The 16,380-nt window shown below is 40.6% G+C and overlaps 1 protein-coding gene across 4 annotated transcripts in view; it reads right to left on the bottom strand.

Moving 5' to 3' along the window:
* Nucleotides 1-16,380, bottom strand: part of PDZD2 (PDZ domain containing 2) — a 232,501-nt gene that overhangs the window by 32,987 nt on the left and 183,134 nt on the right. For all 4 annotated transcript variants that reach the window (XM_061189153.1, XM_061189154.1, XM_061189155.1 and 1 more), the window contains 7 exons: nt 12,386-12,531; nt 8,720-8,839; nt 7,794-7,908; nt 4,849-4,922; nt 4,481-4,706; nt 3,551-3,668; nt 1,776-1,908 (listed from right to left, as the gene is read on the bottom strand). In XM_061189153.1, coding sequence (XP_061045136.1) covers nt 1,776-1,908; nt 3,551-3,668; nt 4,481-4,706; nt 4,849-4,922; nt 7,794-7,908; nt 8,720-8,839; nt 12,386-12,531 — 932 coding nt within the window. The remainder of the gene's footprint in view (nt 1-1,775; nt 1,909-3,550; nt 3,669-4,480; nt 4,707-4,848; nt 4,923-7,793; nt 7,909-8,719; nt 8,840-12,385; nt 12,532-16,380) is intronic.

Below are 16,380 nucleotides of genomic sequence, written 5' to 3'. Positions count from 1 at the left end.
TGGTTTCACTGGACACATCTCCAGCACCATCCTGACGACCATATTACTGCGGCTAGAAACATGAGTCAACCCACGTGTCCACGGGATCACAGACCACCAGTTCACCAGGATTGTTATGCTTTGCACTGGAATGCCATTTTGATGTTTGATTGTACTGGCGAATTACGCAGATGCTTTGGGCTGACATTAGGCAGACCTCCGAACAAATCATGACCTGTGTTAGGCTGGAATGGATTTTGAAGTCGGGCATGCCTGGACGCCAACGACTGCAGACCACGGAGAACTTAATTTTCTATGTCGCTGAGGGATGTGCTGGGTCAGCCACAGCTTGTTGGGCTGCTTCCTAAGGTGAGAGGAGTGGCCACGTGGGTAGTGGAATCCAAGGGGGGACCCCGGAGGGAGGAGCTGAGACTATGAGGCAAAGTGGTGTTAAAAGTGACCCAGAGAGCGCCATGGGGACAGCAGGGGGACAAAGTAGAACAGATTCTAAGGGAAAGTCAGGACTACAGAACAGAAAGGAGAAAAATGGGGAGTGCCAAGTAGAAAAAATGGAAAAAGGTGGAGGAAGCAGGACTTGATTTTCTATTAATGATATTTATTCAAGCAGTTTTTAATGTAAGACATTTTAAAGAATGCTCGTAGACGAGAGAAAACGATCTGGGGGAAAGAAAGTAGTGGGGTTGAGTTTGAATCAGTCTGACGGCAATCGTTTTTCAAGCACTGTGGTTGACATCACCTTCCCAAATCAAGGCCTGGAGTCATAGCTGGATAGCGCTTATTTGTACAGGGGAAACTGGACAACAAATGAACACCACTGAGACAGTGAAAATGACCCCATAAAGTTAATGCACTAAAGAAATCTCAGATGTGGCCCATGGGAGGACCTACCAGGTCTCCTGGCACAGAAGTCTTACTCTTAAAATGGCACAAGAGTCCATCCAGTACAGCAGCCTGGGACCATTTAGGATGTAATCAAATAATACTACAAATAATACAAAGGGGGTGGCCACATGACGGGCATGGGAAGAGCTAATGTTCTTAATAAGCATTTTGGGTTGTTGAAAGGTCAAATTTTGTAAAGTACAACCTGATTACCATGTTAGAGACAGGCTAATTTTAAAAGATTTTTACCTGGAGTGCTCAAAAACAACAAAAATTAGCGCTCGAAGTGGGTTGAGTTGAACTTGCTAAAGTGTCCTGTGGTTAGCTTAAAAAATTAAAAGCAATCGCATAAGTAGAAGAGATACAACCAAGTAAATAGCAGAGGCCAACAACACGGGGGCTATGATTATCTGCAAGTTAGTATGGGCCAACTATGTGATATTGATGCTGAAAGAAAATTAGTGGGCTCTAAAGCCTTAATTACACGAGTATTTTGCTCAGGTCAAGGATGCCCTGGACAGATCACCTAGTTTACTGCTCTCAGATTTTCTGGATGCAGAAACCCAAAGAGGTTAAGTATCTCACCAGAAATTGAACAATCAGCTGGGGGTTACTCAGAACCCAGCACTCCTACCTTCCACAAATTTTAAATTCACCAATCATATTGTCAACATTTTCTAATAAAATTTTCTGAGTGTGGAGACGAAGAAGTCCAGATCAATGATTCATTTCCCATGTGTATCACTTACCTTGGTCACTGTGTGGCCACAGGCTGATTCCCATCCCCAGTTGGGTGAACTGTCTCATCAAAGAGTAGGCATAGGAACATGTGTGTCATTGCTACTGGACAAATAGCTGTCTTCCCATACTCAGGAGAGTATGAAATACTTCACCTTTGGATTAGGGTGCCGGCCGATGACCAGGCGAACGGGTCCTGGCGGGCATTTGCTCAAGATGGCGTGGACTTTGCTCAAAGCAGCATGGCGGACGTTGACTGAGTTCACTTCCAGGATTTGATCTCCGCGGCTAGGGAGGCAACATGATCAACTCTCTGCCGTAACAGTTAGCTTTTTACAAGATTTCCTTCTGGGAGAGGTTTATAATATGAAATCTTTTCTGAATACTTTAACAAAGCAAATGACATCCTTTCATCTTTGCATATGTATAAAAAAGCAACACAGTCATAAACACGTTAGGTTTTAAACTGACAAAGACCATTACGCATATCTATCTGCATTTTCAGAAGTAGTAAAGTTAAATAAAATTGATAATATGGACAACAATGAAGGCTACCATTTCTTGAACACATAGTATATGCCAGGCACTATACAGAGAGATTTACATAACAATGCTTAGAATAGGTATTATTATTCCCATTATGTAGATAAAGCCACAGGCTCAGAGAGGTCACCCAGATGTCACACACTGCTGATCTCAGGTCTGTCTACCTTTTGATCATCAAGTGACAGTCCCTCGACCACCATCAGTTTCTTTTTCCCTACCATCTTGAAATGATTATTGTAATATAATTTAAGAAGGAAATATCTGAAGCTCAAAGGTTACCCAAGAATTTGTAAAAATGTTTCAAATTTGAACAAATGAGAAATTGGGGACAAGATGCCCATTTTGACTTGAAATTATAGGGAGAGAACTCAGTACGAGAGAACAAAGACTCTTTATGTGGGGTTTGAAGAATGTTCATTTGGCAGGCTTCAGACATATGGAACCATTCAAGAAAGAAACATCATCTTGGGATGTCATTAGAGGATTTTTTTTCCTTGGGTTCTAAAAGTATATTTTCTTTAATGTACTTTGGATGATTTGCTAAATTTTTTTTGGTATGGAAATTCACTCTGATGATTAACTAAAAACATAATATAATCTATTAACAGCGCCCCAAAATGGCAACCTCAAGGAATGTCATTTTGACAATTCCTCAACTGCTCAAGGACTTAGAAACTTCGAGGGGAGAAAGATGATACTGCCTGCACAGAGTGCTTCGTGCAATACGTGTACATTCTTGTGAAGTTTAGGTGGGCACAGACCCATTGCAATTACTATATAATAGAATACCTAAACCTCTCTTGTATAAACAGAATACCCAATCTACAACTCAACTAGCCGAACTGAGAAATCAGACATGTGGTGATTTCAGACAGTAAGCATCTAGACATCACCTCTTAAAATGGAACAAAACAACAGGAAAGGTTCAGGAGATTGTACTTAATAATAAAGGCCTCCTGTTCAAGGGCATGATTTCAGGACTCTCTTGTATCCAGTGATTCTGAACCGTTTTGAGAAGTTCCCAGTATCTCATATGAATTTTACATAAATGAATATAAAAGTGAAAGAAAATATTTGGATAATCATAGATATCTATATAGAGTTGTATTGTGTCAGATTTCTGAGACTGAACTTCTGAGTCCAAATAGAACAAAATTGGTAGGGAAAGCCAAGATCCGGAGTTCTTGAATTCAACCAAATTTCATTTATATTATCTTTTCATCTTTGGAGATGTTTTTGATTGTTATCCTGGCTATATGACTGAATATAATACAAACATTTGGAATCCCACAGGGGAATGTAATAGGGCAGGTATCTTACATATGTATGTATTCGCATATTCACAAACACACCAGAACTCTAAACTTTCAGGTTTACAACCAACCTCAGATTGCTCTCCATCTTGGCCACTGATCCTGGGGCAAGGCTGTGAATGTAGATGCCCGGAGGGCTGTTTTCTAGGGCCAGGCAGCAGGCACCAATGCCTAATCCAACTCTGGGCTCTGTGGGAGGCATCATTGAAAGAAAACAAAATTAAAAACAACAACAACAAAAACTGAAAAGCAGTATTAAGTGATTTGAAACGGCATTAATGTATATGTTGACCAATAACCATTTATTTTTGGACCAGACTCAGGATACAAATTTTGCTTTTCTTTGTCAATAGGGCCATATTCTGTTAATGAGTCCATGGCAGAACCAGGGGCTAACTACGGACTGTGAATTACTCAACGGTCCATCCTCTTCTTAGTCTAAAGAGCCTCCTCGAAGCTGTTTTTGGAAATAGGCAGAGTCCAAGTAATATTTTTTATTCTGGATACACAACTTTAGGTTTTCTTTCGCCTCTCTTTTTAGCAACTAATCTCTTGGTTATTTAATTGCTCACCATATTTCTATAGCTGGTGGGGAGGAAAAGGAGACAAAGATTAAAAGTGATAACATTTGGTGTCACCCAGGACTTTCAGTTACTGGTGTTAACTGTATTCTTGACTATATTCTTCATTCTTTAAAATGTTTTATTAGCCCTAGAATTAAGCTAGTCAGTGATGTTTTTCACATGAGTCTCTGACACACCATGATTCATCTGGAGAGAGCTTAAAAAATTGTGCTACTGGTAACTTCCCTTCACTTTAGTAAAATGACTAAAATCTCTACTTTTGATCCCATTGTCCATTTAGAGAATAACATATGTTGTTGGTAGCAGAGGGTTCCAAAGGAGCAATTCATAGAAAAAAATATAAAAAATTAACCTAAGAACAGATTACAAATTATTATTTGAGAGAATGTAACAAAAGTGAGGAAGAGCTGGTATCACCTTTGTTGAGGGTCACTTCCATGACAATTCTGTCCTTTGGCCCGGGGGCCTTTCGTCCCAGGGACGAAGAACTGCCTTCATCGGCGCCCACCGCTGAGGTTCCCCCACTGGCGTTGAAGTTTGGGGAGCTGGATCTGCTCATGTGCGTGGGTGTGGAGCAGGGTGTGAGGCTTGGGCTCAGTAACTTGGTGCGTACCGTTAAGACAAATAATCCACTCCGGATTTGCTGAAAAAACAAGAAGAAAGAAGGGCTAAAACATTCAGGCTGTCCTTTTATCAAAGGGTGAAAAAAAAAATCACCAAACCCAAACCAGAAGGAAATAAAGAAAAACAAAGAAGATAAAGGAGATCAATAAGAATGTCGTTACCTTAAAGGTATGAATGGCTTCTTGAAATGTCAAGCCCTTGATTGGTATTCCATTTACATCTAGGATTTCATCCCCTAGTGACCAAATTTGAGAATTACATTAACATCAAGTTTTTGTTTACTGGAATCTGCTTGGTCAGTACTAGAATAAGATACCATATGGTCCCTGATTTACAACTCTATAAGATGAATTTTATTGTTCCAATCTATTTTCATTAGCTTAGCTCCAAGGAATGTCACAAAATGGGACAATAAATGACAATGCATATTCTTTTGCAGTAATTCTATATTTCCATCTTTAACTAAAACAACTGTGGGAAGCATCAAGATCTTATTCTCTAGCCACTGCCAAGTCTGATAATAGATGTTCTACATTTAGAGATCAAACTACAAAAACTGAATTCCTAGTGTTTTCTTATAGTCTTTGTTTTACAACTTAAACCCACTGGCAGTGAAGCACAAACACACGTAACATGTGACAAGCCTTGCCTATATTTGCAGAAAGACATGGCGTGTGAAAAATGGTTTAAATGATAGAGACAAAAAAACTCGTGAGACATTATTTAGGAGTGGCAGCCCCACGTCTACATCCAGCCCCATAGTCTAGATGCCTGGTCTTACTGATGGTGTCCAAGGTTCTCAGTCATTAAGCTGGCTAGTTATTATACACTTCTATCTAAGAGATTACTGTAGACTAATATCAAATTGCTTTCTCTCTCTCTCGCTCGCTCTCTTTCTCTCTTCTCTCTCAAACTATCCTGGACTCATCTTCAACTCCAAGAAGGCATAGGTCATTTTTCAAGTTGTTGATAGTGTCTGCTGGGAACATAAAAGAACCTGGACATCCTGTTGACTTAACAGAGCTAGTTTCCGGTTTTGTACTCTTGTGACATGGTCTGTTTTGGGGAATAGCAGTTCATCAAAAACACTACAAAGATGTGCAAGAGAGAAGAATAGATGAACCTTGCACAGCAGTATGGTACAGAAGAGGAACTCCCTTTACTTACAACAAAGTACAAAGCAGCCTAAGAACACACATTTTCTCCTCTCATGCACAGCCAATCCCAGGAGCACGTGGGGTATTCCATTAAAGGAACCCTGTATGTGAGTTTAAAAAGGTAGCCGTACCCCACCCATCTGTTATGTGCCTTCTCTTTAATGCAATTACAGAAGTTGTAAAATAAGTGAAATAATCTGTTTAAAAATCACCTGGTATAACCAACTACTCAACTAGGCGAGGTTTTTGGTTTGTTTCCACCTGGGAAAAGGGTAGAAACATTAACATAATGGCTCATGCTCTTAAAAATCTTTGCAAGATTACTTAAAAGACAGATCATCCAACAGGTTGAAAATCCATTCTGATGACTTCTATTTATTGTAAGTGAATACATATGAAAATACAGTATTTAGGAGAAGCAAGTGCTGTTAACCTCTCCTATCGATTTTTTTTTCCCCTCCACTTTGTTCCATTCTACTGGCATTGCAGGATGAATTTCAATCAAGTGAACACATGGCACATCCATTATAAAAATGCTTGGCTAAAATTTTACATTGTTGTGAAACTAGACACAAACACCACCTGGGAGTTAACCCTTCCTCTGAGACAGAAATAAATATTCTGCCATCAAAATATTAAGCCTGGGCTTCCCTGGTGGTGCAGTGGTTAAGAATCCGCCTGCCAATGCAGGGGACACAGGTTCGATCCCTGGTCCGGGAAGATCCCGCATGCTGCGGAGCAGCTAAGCCTGTGCGCCACAACTACTGAGCCTGCGCTCTAGAGCCTCTGAGCCACAACTACTGAGCCCACATGCCACATCTACTGAAGCCACGTGCCTAGAGCCTGTGCTCCACAACAAGAGAAGCCATCACAATGAGAAGCCCACACAACCCAACAAAGAGTAGCCCCTGCTCGCCGCAACTAGAGAAAGCCCACGAGCAGCAACAAAGACCCAACGCAGCCAAAAATAAATAAATTAATTAAAAAAAAATTAAGCCTGGTCACGGATTATCGTTAGCACACAGCCTTCTGGGATTGCTCTACCTACAAAAAAGGAGGCTCCAATTCACTCTTAATCAGTTTTAAGAAAATAAGCTGGTTAAACACAACAGCACCTATCTTTGGACCAACTGAACTAAATAGTCACAGCATTTTTGAAGGTAACTAGAAATAGTGTGATTCAATCATTCCATGCAGGAAGTATGGAATAAGGAGGAGAAAAATCAGGATTCATGAACAAGTTCTGGGGATCTAAGGTACAGCATGGGGCCTATAGTTAACAAGTCTGTTATATACTTGAAAATTGCTAAGAGAGTAGATGTTAAATGTTCTCACCACACGAGCACACAAAAGGTCATTATGTGAGGTGACGGAGGTGCTCACTAACCTTGTCTGGCAATCATTTTGCAATATATGTGTGTCAAATCATGTTGTACACCTTCAATACAGGCAGTTATCAATTATATCTCAATAAAGCTGGGAGCAAAAAAGTGCTTGTCTAGTATGTTTACATGTGTGCAAAATGGTAGGTGCTATGGAGCATGTAAAAGATGTTTCTGTACTCCAGCCCCGAAGCAAGAATGCACTGCAAACTCTCAGGAATTTTCAAGGCGAGGAACACAATCAAAGACCCAGGGGACAAGACAGACATTTAAAGACCCAAATAAAAATATCAAGCCACTTCTCACATAATGTCTCATTTAATCCTCACAACAACTCCTCAAGGTAGGTATTAATATCCCAAGTTTACAACAGAGGAAAGTGAAGCTCAGGTTCTATCAATTGTCCAAGGTCATGATGTAGTAAGTGCTGGATTCAGCCCAGGTCTACCTGACTACCAAGCCCACAGACTTAGCTGCTGTGCCATTTGCTTCACATCTTGCACGGAGGCAGATTCTCCCGGGATCAAAGCTCACTGCACTGAGGACCACCAAGAGGCCTTCTCCTACCTTCTTTAAGCCTTCCGTCCTCTGCAGCTGATCCATTTGGGAAAATGGTCTTGACAAAAATCCCCATCTGTCCTCGAATGCAGTCTCGACCTCCAGCAATGCTAAAGCCAAGGCCCTACACGCAAAGGAGGTAGGGGTCCAGGTTGTCAGTGTGGTATTTAACTAAGGGCATCCTTTCCCACTGCAGTATTTCACTGAGGGCACCCTTCTCATTGTAGTATTTAACTGAGGTGTCCTTCCCAAACAGGCTCAGAGTTAAGCTAACTAGCTGTAAAGTCAAATTTGTGTTCCCTTCACCACTTCCCTCCTCAGATCCATTTGCATTGCGCTAGCTATGCATTACATTAAAGGGTGAAAGTTTTAAGTAAACATATGAAATTGCCTAGATTTGACAGTCTTTGATCTCCAAAGATGTCAATTTCACATGGATCAACTAATAGCTCATGAGAGTCATTTCACACTGTAGGTGCCATATTTGTTTTATTCTTTTGTTTTTGTATAATATCAAAATGGATATTTTGATATTTGTATAATATCAAATTATTTATACTATTCCTCTTATAATAATGGCAATGCCATGAAATTCATTCAAAAGGATAACTGGGATTATTCTCTGAAGCTGCAGGGTCTGACTTTCTTTCAATAGTGGTAAAAGTTGGGGCATTTACCCCATCCTTGATTGTGCCCTAGCTGCCAGGTGGTGACTCCTGAAATCATAAGGGCAAATATGGTATGATGTCACTTGGAGGCCCACAGGAAAGGATGCCAGGGAATCCAATCAAATCTACCCAAAGACCACTTAATCTATTCTTCTTTATACATTTTACTTTTTATTTCATGTAAAAACAACACTAAAAAGTAACCATTTAAAACATATATGCTAACATTTACCTGGAGAGCAAAACAATGTACAGAAAGGAGCTCACCTTGCCTTTTTCTTTGTACAGCCCAATGATAGAGATGACCGATGGCCGAATGAGTCTCCAAGGAGATTCCACCTGAGTAGCGCTTAGCGAGCGAGTGGACTTCTTCACAATGTGGTATTCCTAGAAGTCGGCACATGAGGTCAGAGGTAGTCTCACTCATCCTGCTGTGGTCTCTGGCATAAAAATATACTCAGATTTGGAAAACCTCAGTTGTCTTTTGTGTTAGACAGCCATTGCCCTCTGGTCCATATCTGGTCCAGTGGTTTAAATAAAGTTTATTATAAAGAACATTGAAGGAACAGCCCCAACTGTCACTGACTGTCATGCTTTCTTCCCCCCACATAAAGAATGGCTTGGCAACCACCTGGGGCTGCTCTTCCCTTGACCCTACTCCACAGACCCTACTTCTCGCTTTCTGGATTGGAGTTAGGAACCGGAAACCGAGAGGCCTCGGAGATACAGAATGACCATCCTCTGGTCGGGTTCTCCCTTGGAAGTCACCCTCGCCCCACCCCAAGTTCACAATCATGGTTAGAAAGTATCTCACCATTTTAAGCTTAATTCACTCACTCAAAACTCAGCAAGCCCTTGTTTCTTATAAAACCCAAACTGCAAACCCAGACAACTGTTATTTAGTATAAAAGATCCCGCTGAGAGACTGCAGCAGCTTTAGTTCTAATCCCTCACATTTGGAAAATAAAATACTTTCCCACAAGCCACACTTTCCCTTCCTGGCACACAGCAGCTCAAAATCTCGATCTCTTTTTCCTGTCCATCACCCACCATATCCATGTGTGTAAGCAGGGTGCACTATTTATAACAAGAGACTGAACGAATCTCTTGCTAAAGCATTGCGACAATCTAGCTCCTTGCTATTCTTCTTTTTTTTTTTTTAATTTATTTATTTTATTTATTTATTTTTGGCTGTGTTGGGTCTTCGTTGCTGCGTGCAGGCTATCTCTAGTTGTGGCGAGCAGGGGCTACTCTTCGTTGAGGTGCACAGGCTTCTCATTGCGGTGGCTTCTCTTGTTGAGGAGCATGGGTTCTAGGCACGCAGGCTTCAGTAGTTGTGGCATGTGGGTTCAGTAGTTGTGGCTCACGGGCTCTAGAGCGCAGGCTCAGTAGTTGTGGTGCATGGGCTTAGTTGCTCTGCGGCACGTGGGATCTTCCCGGACCAGGGCTCGAACCCATGTCCCCTGCATTGGCAGGCGGATTCTTAACCACTGCGCCACCAGGGAAGCCCCGCTATTCTTCTTAGAATAATAAATTGCTTAAATGACACAGATATTCTAGCATAAACAAAAAAATCATTTCATGTTTAATATGAGAAAATAGACACTAGAAAATAGTTTATCCTTAATTAGCATATTCTACATTCAAAGTTAGAAATGAGATATCTGCTAATGATATTTTCGTATTCTTGGCAACTTAGAACAATTGTATTTTGCTGTTTTACAAAATTATCTGTCAGCCATGTTGGCCTCCCAGACTCTGATTCATTAAAAAAATGACATTGGCTTGGCCAGGTTACCACCCTTTTACCGAAACCATCATGGAAATAGCCAGACATAGCTCTCAAATACAGAGGTTCATGTGCAGACTCATAAGGGAACTCTTTCTCTGATCACCAACCTCCAGCAGCACCTCATTCCATCTCCCCTTTGGGAACCAGAGGCCAGCATGCTTTACTGTTCTCTTGAAGAGTTTCAGGGGTCCCACTACATTTTTAGACCTCTGTTGTCCAATATGGCAGTCACTAGCCACCCGTGGCTATCTATATTTAAATTAAGATGAATTAAAATTAAAAATGCACTACTCAGTTTCACTAGCCACTTTTCATGTGCTTAAAAGACACATGTGGCTACCATATTGGGCAGTACAGACATAAAACATTTCCATCACTGCAGAAAGCTTTACTGGATAGCTCTATTCTAGACAATACTTTTTAGCGGAGGGAGAGAAGAAAGAGAGAAAGAAAGAGAAAGAAAGAAAGAAAGAAAGGAAGAAAGAAAGGAAGGAAGGAAGGAAGGAAGGAAGAAAGAGAAAGAAAGAAAAGAAAGGAGGGAGGGAGGAAAAAAGAAAGAAAGAAAAAAGAAAGAAAGAAAAGAAAAGAAAGGAGGGAGGGAGGGAGGAAGGAAGGAAGGTGAATCCTGGGAGAAAAAAAAAAGGCAGAAAATAAGAAGAGAAGACAAGGGAAAGAACAACTTGAAGAGGAAAAAAAAAAGTTTCTTCTTTAAAATCTTCACTAGCCTGTGCTTCCTGGTTCCTAGAAGCCTGGTTAGAAGCAATAGGTATTCCTGGGCTATAAATACGGTCAGGTTTCCTCAGCAGGCCAGTTAGGAAATCAGCACCTCAATGCTGGACATCCTTGGCCATGATGGCAGCAGATCCGCTCTCACCTTCCTCACTAACTAAAATCGTCTGATAACGCGGCTCTCCTACGACTTCTTGATCTCCCCCCTGCCTCTGTTGATCCAATTGGATCATTCTGCATAGGCCACAGACTTGTCTCCAGACACGGGTCTGGAAGAGTTCTAACCAGGCCCTATGCAAGTTTTTTGCTCTGCTTTTGCTCGGTGCCCCAATTCAAGTTGCCATTGGGGGGATTCAACACAAGACAGCCTAATCAGCAGCTGCCTCTGAAACACAGGCACTTTTTAACTTTATTGGTCAGGCAAAACTCCCTGCACAGGGATTCTGGTGCATCGCTTGGAGCCAAATACTCAACCTCTTTGGGATTCTGTTGTCCTATCTGTAAAAAGGTGAGACACAAAAAGCAAGGGCCCAACCCAGATGCCCTGAGCCAGGTGTTTTAGAACTCAACTATCTGAGTCTCCACGAACTTACAGGTGTCACTACTGCCACACCCTCCTCCTCCCTCTCCACTTCACTGCAGGCCTGGGGACAAGATGCCAGTGACTCCTCTTGAGCGCTCTGGCCGATGGTGCCAGGACTCAAAGACACTCCACAGGTTCCCCAGAGACTGAGCCTGCCTCCAACTGGGTTATGAGACGTCTACCCAGTTTCTACTGGGTTGAGGATGACGGAATTGAGGAGGAGCCCCTGCGCAGGCTTATGGAGCCCCAAGCTCTGGTGGGGACGGGCCCTGGAATATTAACATCCCCACCTTCCTCAGCCCTCTCGCAGCCTCTTCTGACCTTGGCTGTTTGAGTCATTGCTGTATAACAGGTAGGATCCCAGGCACAGCATAGGCACACCCCACCGCCTCCCTCCCTCACACGTCCCCACACCCACCCACCCACCAGGCTATGCTGACACATGACACACCCACTAAACAAGAGATGGTGGTTCTCACCACAGACCGTGAGGCGCCATTGTCTCCTGGCAGTTGAAAGCAGCTCTCGTTTCCAAAACACACAGTAGAAAGAGGATCAAGGTTTTTTTCCTTCTCTTCTATTTTCAAATATTAGGCTGACTACTTCCTTCTAGCCTCCCTGGACAGATCTCACTGACTATGCTATATCCCTAGTCCTGAATACCCCTGCCCTCACAGACGGACAGGCCTTCAGAACACGGAAGCTCCTGCTGGTCTCCGAGAGAATAAAAGAAAACCTGGAGACCCAGGGCTGGAAACATGCTCTTCCATCCCTAACCAAGTAGCTGTGACTGGATAAGAAAGCCAGGGGCTCCACGGTGCTGCACTACCTGTGCTGTGCCCGTCGAGTCCAGGAGCTGGGGGAGAGAGTGCTTCCGGCCATCTCGGGAGACCTCCAACATCCTGGCCCGGGGGTCCCCATTTCTCAGCATCAGCTCATTATATTCTTCAACTGACTCTAGACGGTGCACACCCCCTTGAAAAAACAGAGGGAAAACATGACTTGATATAGAATGAAGAGAATCCTAAGAGCATGCATAGGTATAAACTTGTTGATTTCCACCCACATTCATGGTTGCTCAGACGGCCTGGTGTCCAATACTTCAATACTTTCAAAGCACCCAGCTCCCTGCACTCTACCATCAAGCTCTGCGTAAGCTTGGTGCGTGCGGAGGCCATAATGTCAGACTCTGAAGAAAGTGCTAGCGTTTGAAGTGAACAGCTTCAAAAAGGGGCAATGTATATGTTTCATCCGAGTAAGATGTAGCTGTGGTTGATAAGGCAATAAACAATAGTGAGAATGCTATCAGTAGATGACTTCTTAGTGCTGGAGGAATATCACTTTGTGGCTGGTATAGTTCCATGATTGGGGGATGCCTTTTTCCATGTATAGCAATGACTATTGAAACAAACTTTTAGTTAAAGTATAACAACTTACAGAAATGGGCAGAAATCATTAAGTGTACATACAGTTCCATGAAATTTCACAAAATAAATATGCCAATAACCAACATCCAGACTAAGACACAGAATATTACCAGATCCCCAAATCCCCTTTTGGGCCACTAACCCCCTCACCCGAGGGTAACCATTATCCCAGCTTCGAACACCACAGATCACTTTTGCCTATTTTCAAACTTGATATAAATGAACACATACAATATGTTTGTTTTGGTATCTGGCTCCTCGTTCTTAGTATTTGTGAAATTCCATCATGTTGCTGCATTCCAGTGGTTTGTTCATCTCCTTTCTGCATACTATTTCATTGTATAAACACAGCACAATTTATTTATCCATTCTATTGCTGATGGACATTTGATTTGTTTCCAGTTTCAGATCTAGAATAAGGGTCAGCAAACTTTTTCTGTAAAGGCCAGATAGTAAATGTCTTAGGCTTTATGAGTCACAAATGGTCTCAGTCACACATTCTTTAAAATTTTTTTTACAATGCACTAAAAATGTAGAAAGCATTTCTATCTGTGGGCCATACAAATACAGCTGTGGGCAGAAGCTTGCTGACCCTGATCTAGAATATACTGTTACTGGACATTCTGTGATGTATCTGTTGGATGTACCTAGGAGAGGCGTGGCTGGGTTACAGGTATGTGTTCCCCTTCACCACGCAGGATCACCAGGCTGTGTGAGTGCTTGTTATTCCACTTCCTTGTCACACTTAGCAGTGTCAGTCTTTCTAATTTTAGCCACTCTGCTGGATATATAATGGTATTTCCCTGTGGTTCATAATTTACATTTCACTGAGGACTAGTGAGATTGAGCTTCTTTTCAAGTATTCATTGGCTGTTTTTCTTTTTTAAGGTTGTAAAGAGGCTGTTCAAGTCTTTTGCTCATTCCTTTTTTTTCTTTTTACTTTTTTAATTGGACTACTAGAAAATTTTATTATTTTTTTTCTTTGCTCATTCTTTTATTGGATTTTTCTCTGTTGATTTACAGGAGTTTTTTTTTTTTTATTGTTAATATATTTTGGATATGAGTCCTTTGTGGGATCTATGTATTGCAAATATCTTCTCCATGTCTGTGACTTGCCTTTTCACTCTCTCAATGGTATTTTTTGATGAACAGAAGTTCATAATTTTAATGTAGAACAACATATATTTTCCCTTTATGGTTAGTACTCGTGTCTTGTTTAAGAAATCATTATAGTAATGATTTTTAAAGACATCTTTATCATACTTAGTTTATATTATACACTATTTTAAAATAAGATAGTTTAAGGGACTTTAATCTTTTTAAAATTTTTAATTTATTTTTTATTGAAGTATAGTTGATGTATAATATAAATTACACATGTACAATATAGTGAATCACAGTTTTTAAAGGTTATATTCCATTCATAGTTATTATAAAATATTGGCTATATTCCCTGTGTTGTACAATATATCCTTGTAGCTTATTTTATACCTAATAGTTTGTACCTCTTAATCCCCTACCCCTATGGCCCCTCCCCCGCTTCCCTCTCCCCAATGGTAACCACTAGTTTGTTCTCTATATCTGTGAGTCTGCTTCTTTTTTTGTTATATGCACTAGTTGGTTGTATTTTTTAGCTTCTACATATAAGTGGTATCATACAGTATTTCTCTTTCTCTGTCTGACTTCTTTCACTTAGCATAATACCCTCCAAGTCCATCCATGTTGCTGCAAATGCCATTATTTAGTTCTTTTTTATGGCTGAGTAATATTCCATTGTATATATATATACACATCTTCCTTATCCATTTATCTGCTGATGAATATTCAGGTTGCTTCCATATCTTGCAATTGTAAATAATGCTGTTGTGAACACTGGGGTGCATGTATCTTTTTGGATTAGTGTATTAGTTTTTTTTAAATATATATACCGAGGAGTGGAATTGGTTGGTCATACGGTAGTTCTATTTTTAGTTTTTTGAGAAACCGCCATACTGTTTTCCATTGTGGCTACACCAGTTTACATTCCTACCAACAGTGTATGAGGGTTTAAGGGACTTTAATTTTAAATGATGGATCAATTACATTGAATGTAGCTATAATCATATTATGATGTTTATATTATATACTATATATATGTGGAGAGCCATGTATATATATGTGTTTGTGTATATAACTATATATACATATAGATTCTTTGAAATATCAAATTCTCCTAGACTATGTAATATTTCATTTGATGACTTAAAATTTCAATTTATCTAAAAATTTCTCAGGAAGTTTTTCATGGAATAAAACAAGATGATTCTGTACTCTTTTAAAAATATATAATATACTGATGAGTTTTTAATAGTGATGAAAAGTTAGAACAGGGCTGATACAGTTATATTATAATGGACATCATTAAAGGCCTGGTTTTTCAAAAGGTACATATTAACTTTGTGATACAAATTTCAGGTTTTCAAACACCTGAAATTCCTTTGCCATCAAAAGAAAAATTTTCATTTTCACAAACCTAAGGCATTAAAATGGATAAATCAAAAATACCAAAGTTAAAAGGGACCCTGCTGGCAAAAAAGGAGGTATGAAGTAAAGAAAACTCTGGTTAGAATATCAGGAAAAATGTTCCATGAAATCGCTTTAGTCATTTTGGAGCCAGACTGGCCAAAATCTTAGTGGAAATGGCTGGAAACTCTTTACAGAACCTCCTTAATAATTCATGACTTAATAATTCATGACCAGATTAATCTATCTTGGCATGCTTACTCATCTGAAAAAGATTTATTAGAAGAAAATTCCTTTTGAGCTGACAGGGAAGCACTTGCCATTGATAGAAGAGAAACCACATACGGTAGTGTCTGTAGATAATATACTGATATGTGAATACCAGAGTGACTCGCTTAAGAAAATATGAAATAAATATCCAGGTTTACAGGACACAGAAATTAGGAGGTGATCACATTAAAATCTCCTGCATTCAAATGTCTTTAGACTGAACATATTTCAAAGCACTGAATGGAGAACCAATTCCTTAAGCCTCTTTAACGTGCCTCCAAATTACTTTTCCAGTCTTAGCTCCCACTATCCTGCTACATGAATTCATTGCTCTAGCCTGCTGGTCCTCAAAGGAGAGGATTTGTCCTCTACCCACATCCTTTCCCAAACTGGGAAGCATATAACTATCACTTGAAGTTTTACTCAATTTTGCCCACACCATCACCTCCCATGCCAAGAATCTCCTTCCCTCTAATCTCTCTGCTGGACTGAATCGTTGTTACTGTTGGATTATTGGATCTTTCAGATAGCTGAGGCAGAAAAACAGTTGCCAAAAACTTCTCTAACCAATTCTTTTCCCCATCGTCCCTAAGTATTTCTCACGCATTTTGTCCCAAGTCTAGAC

The sequence above is a fragment of the Eubalaena glacialis genome, chromosome 4 (assembly GCF_028564815.1).
Source record: "Eubalaena glacialis isolate mEubGla1 chromosome 4, mEubGla1.1.hap2.+ XY, whole genome shotgun sequence".
NCBI classification, from domain to species: domain Eukaryota; kingdom Metazoa; phylum Chordata; class Mammalia; order Artiodactyla; family Balaenidae; genus Eubalaena; species Eubalaena glacialis.
This window is presented reverse-complemented; position numbering and strand designations above follow the sequence as displayed.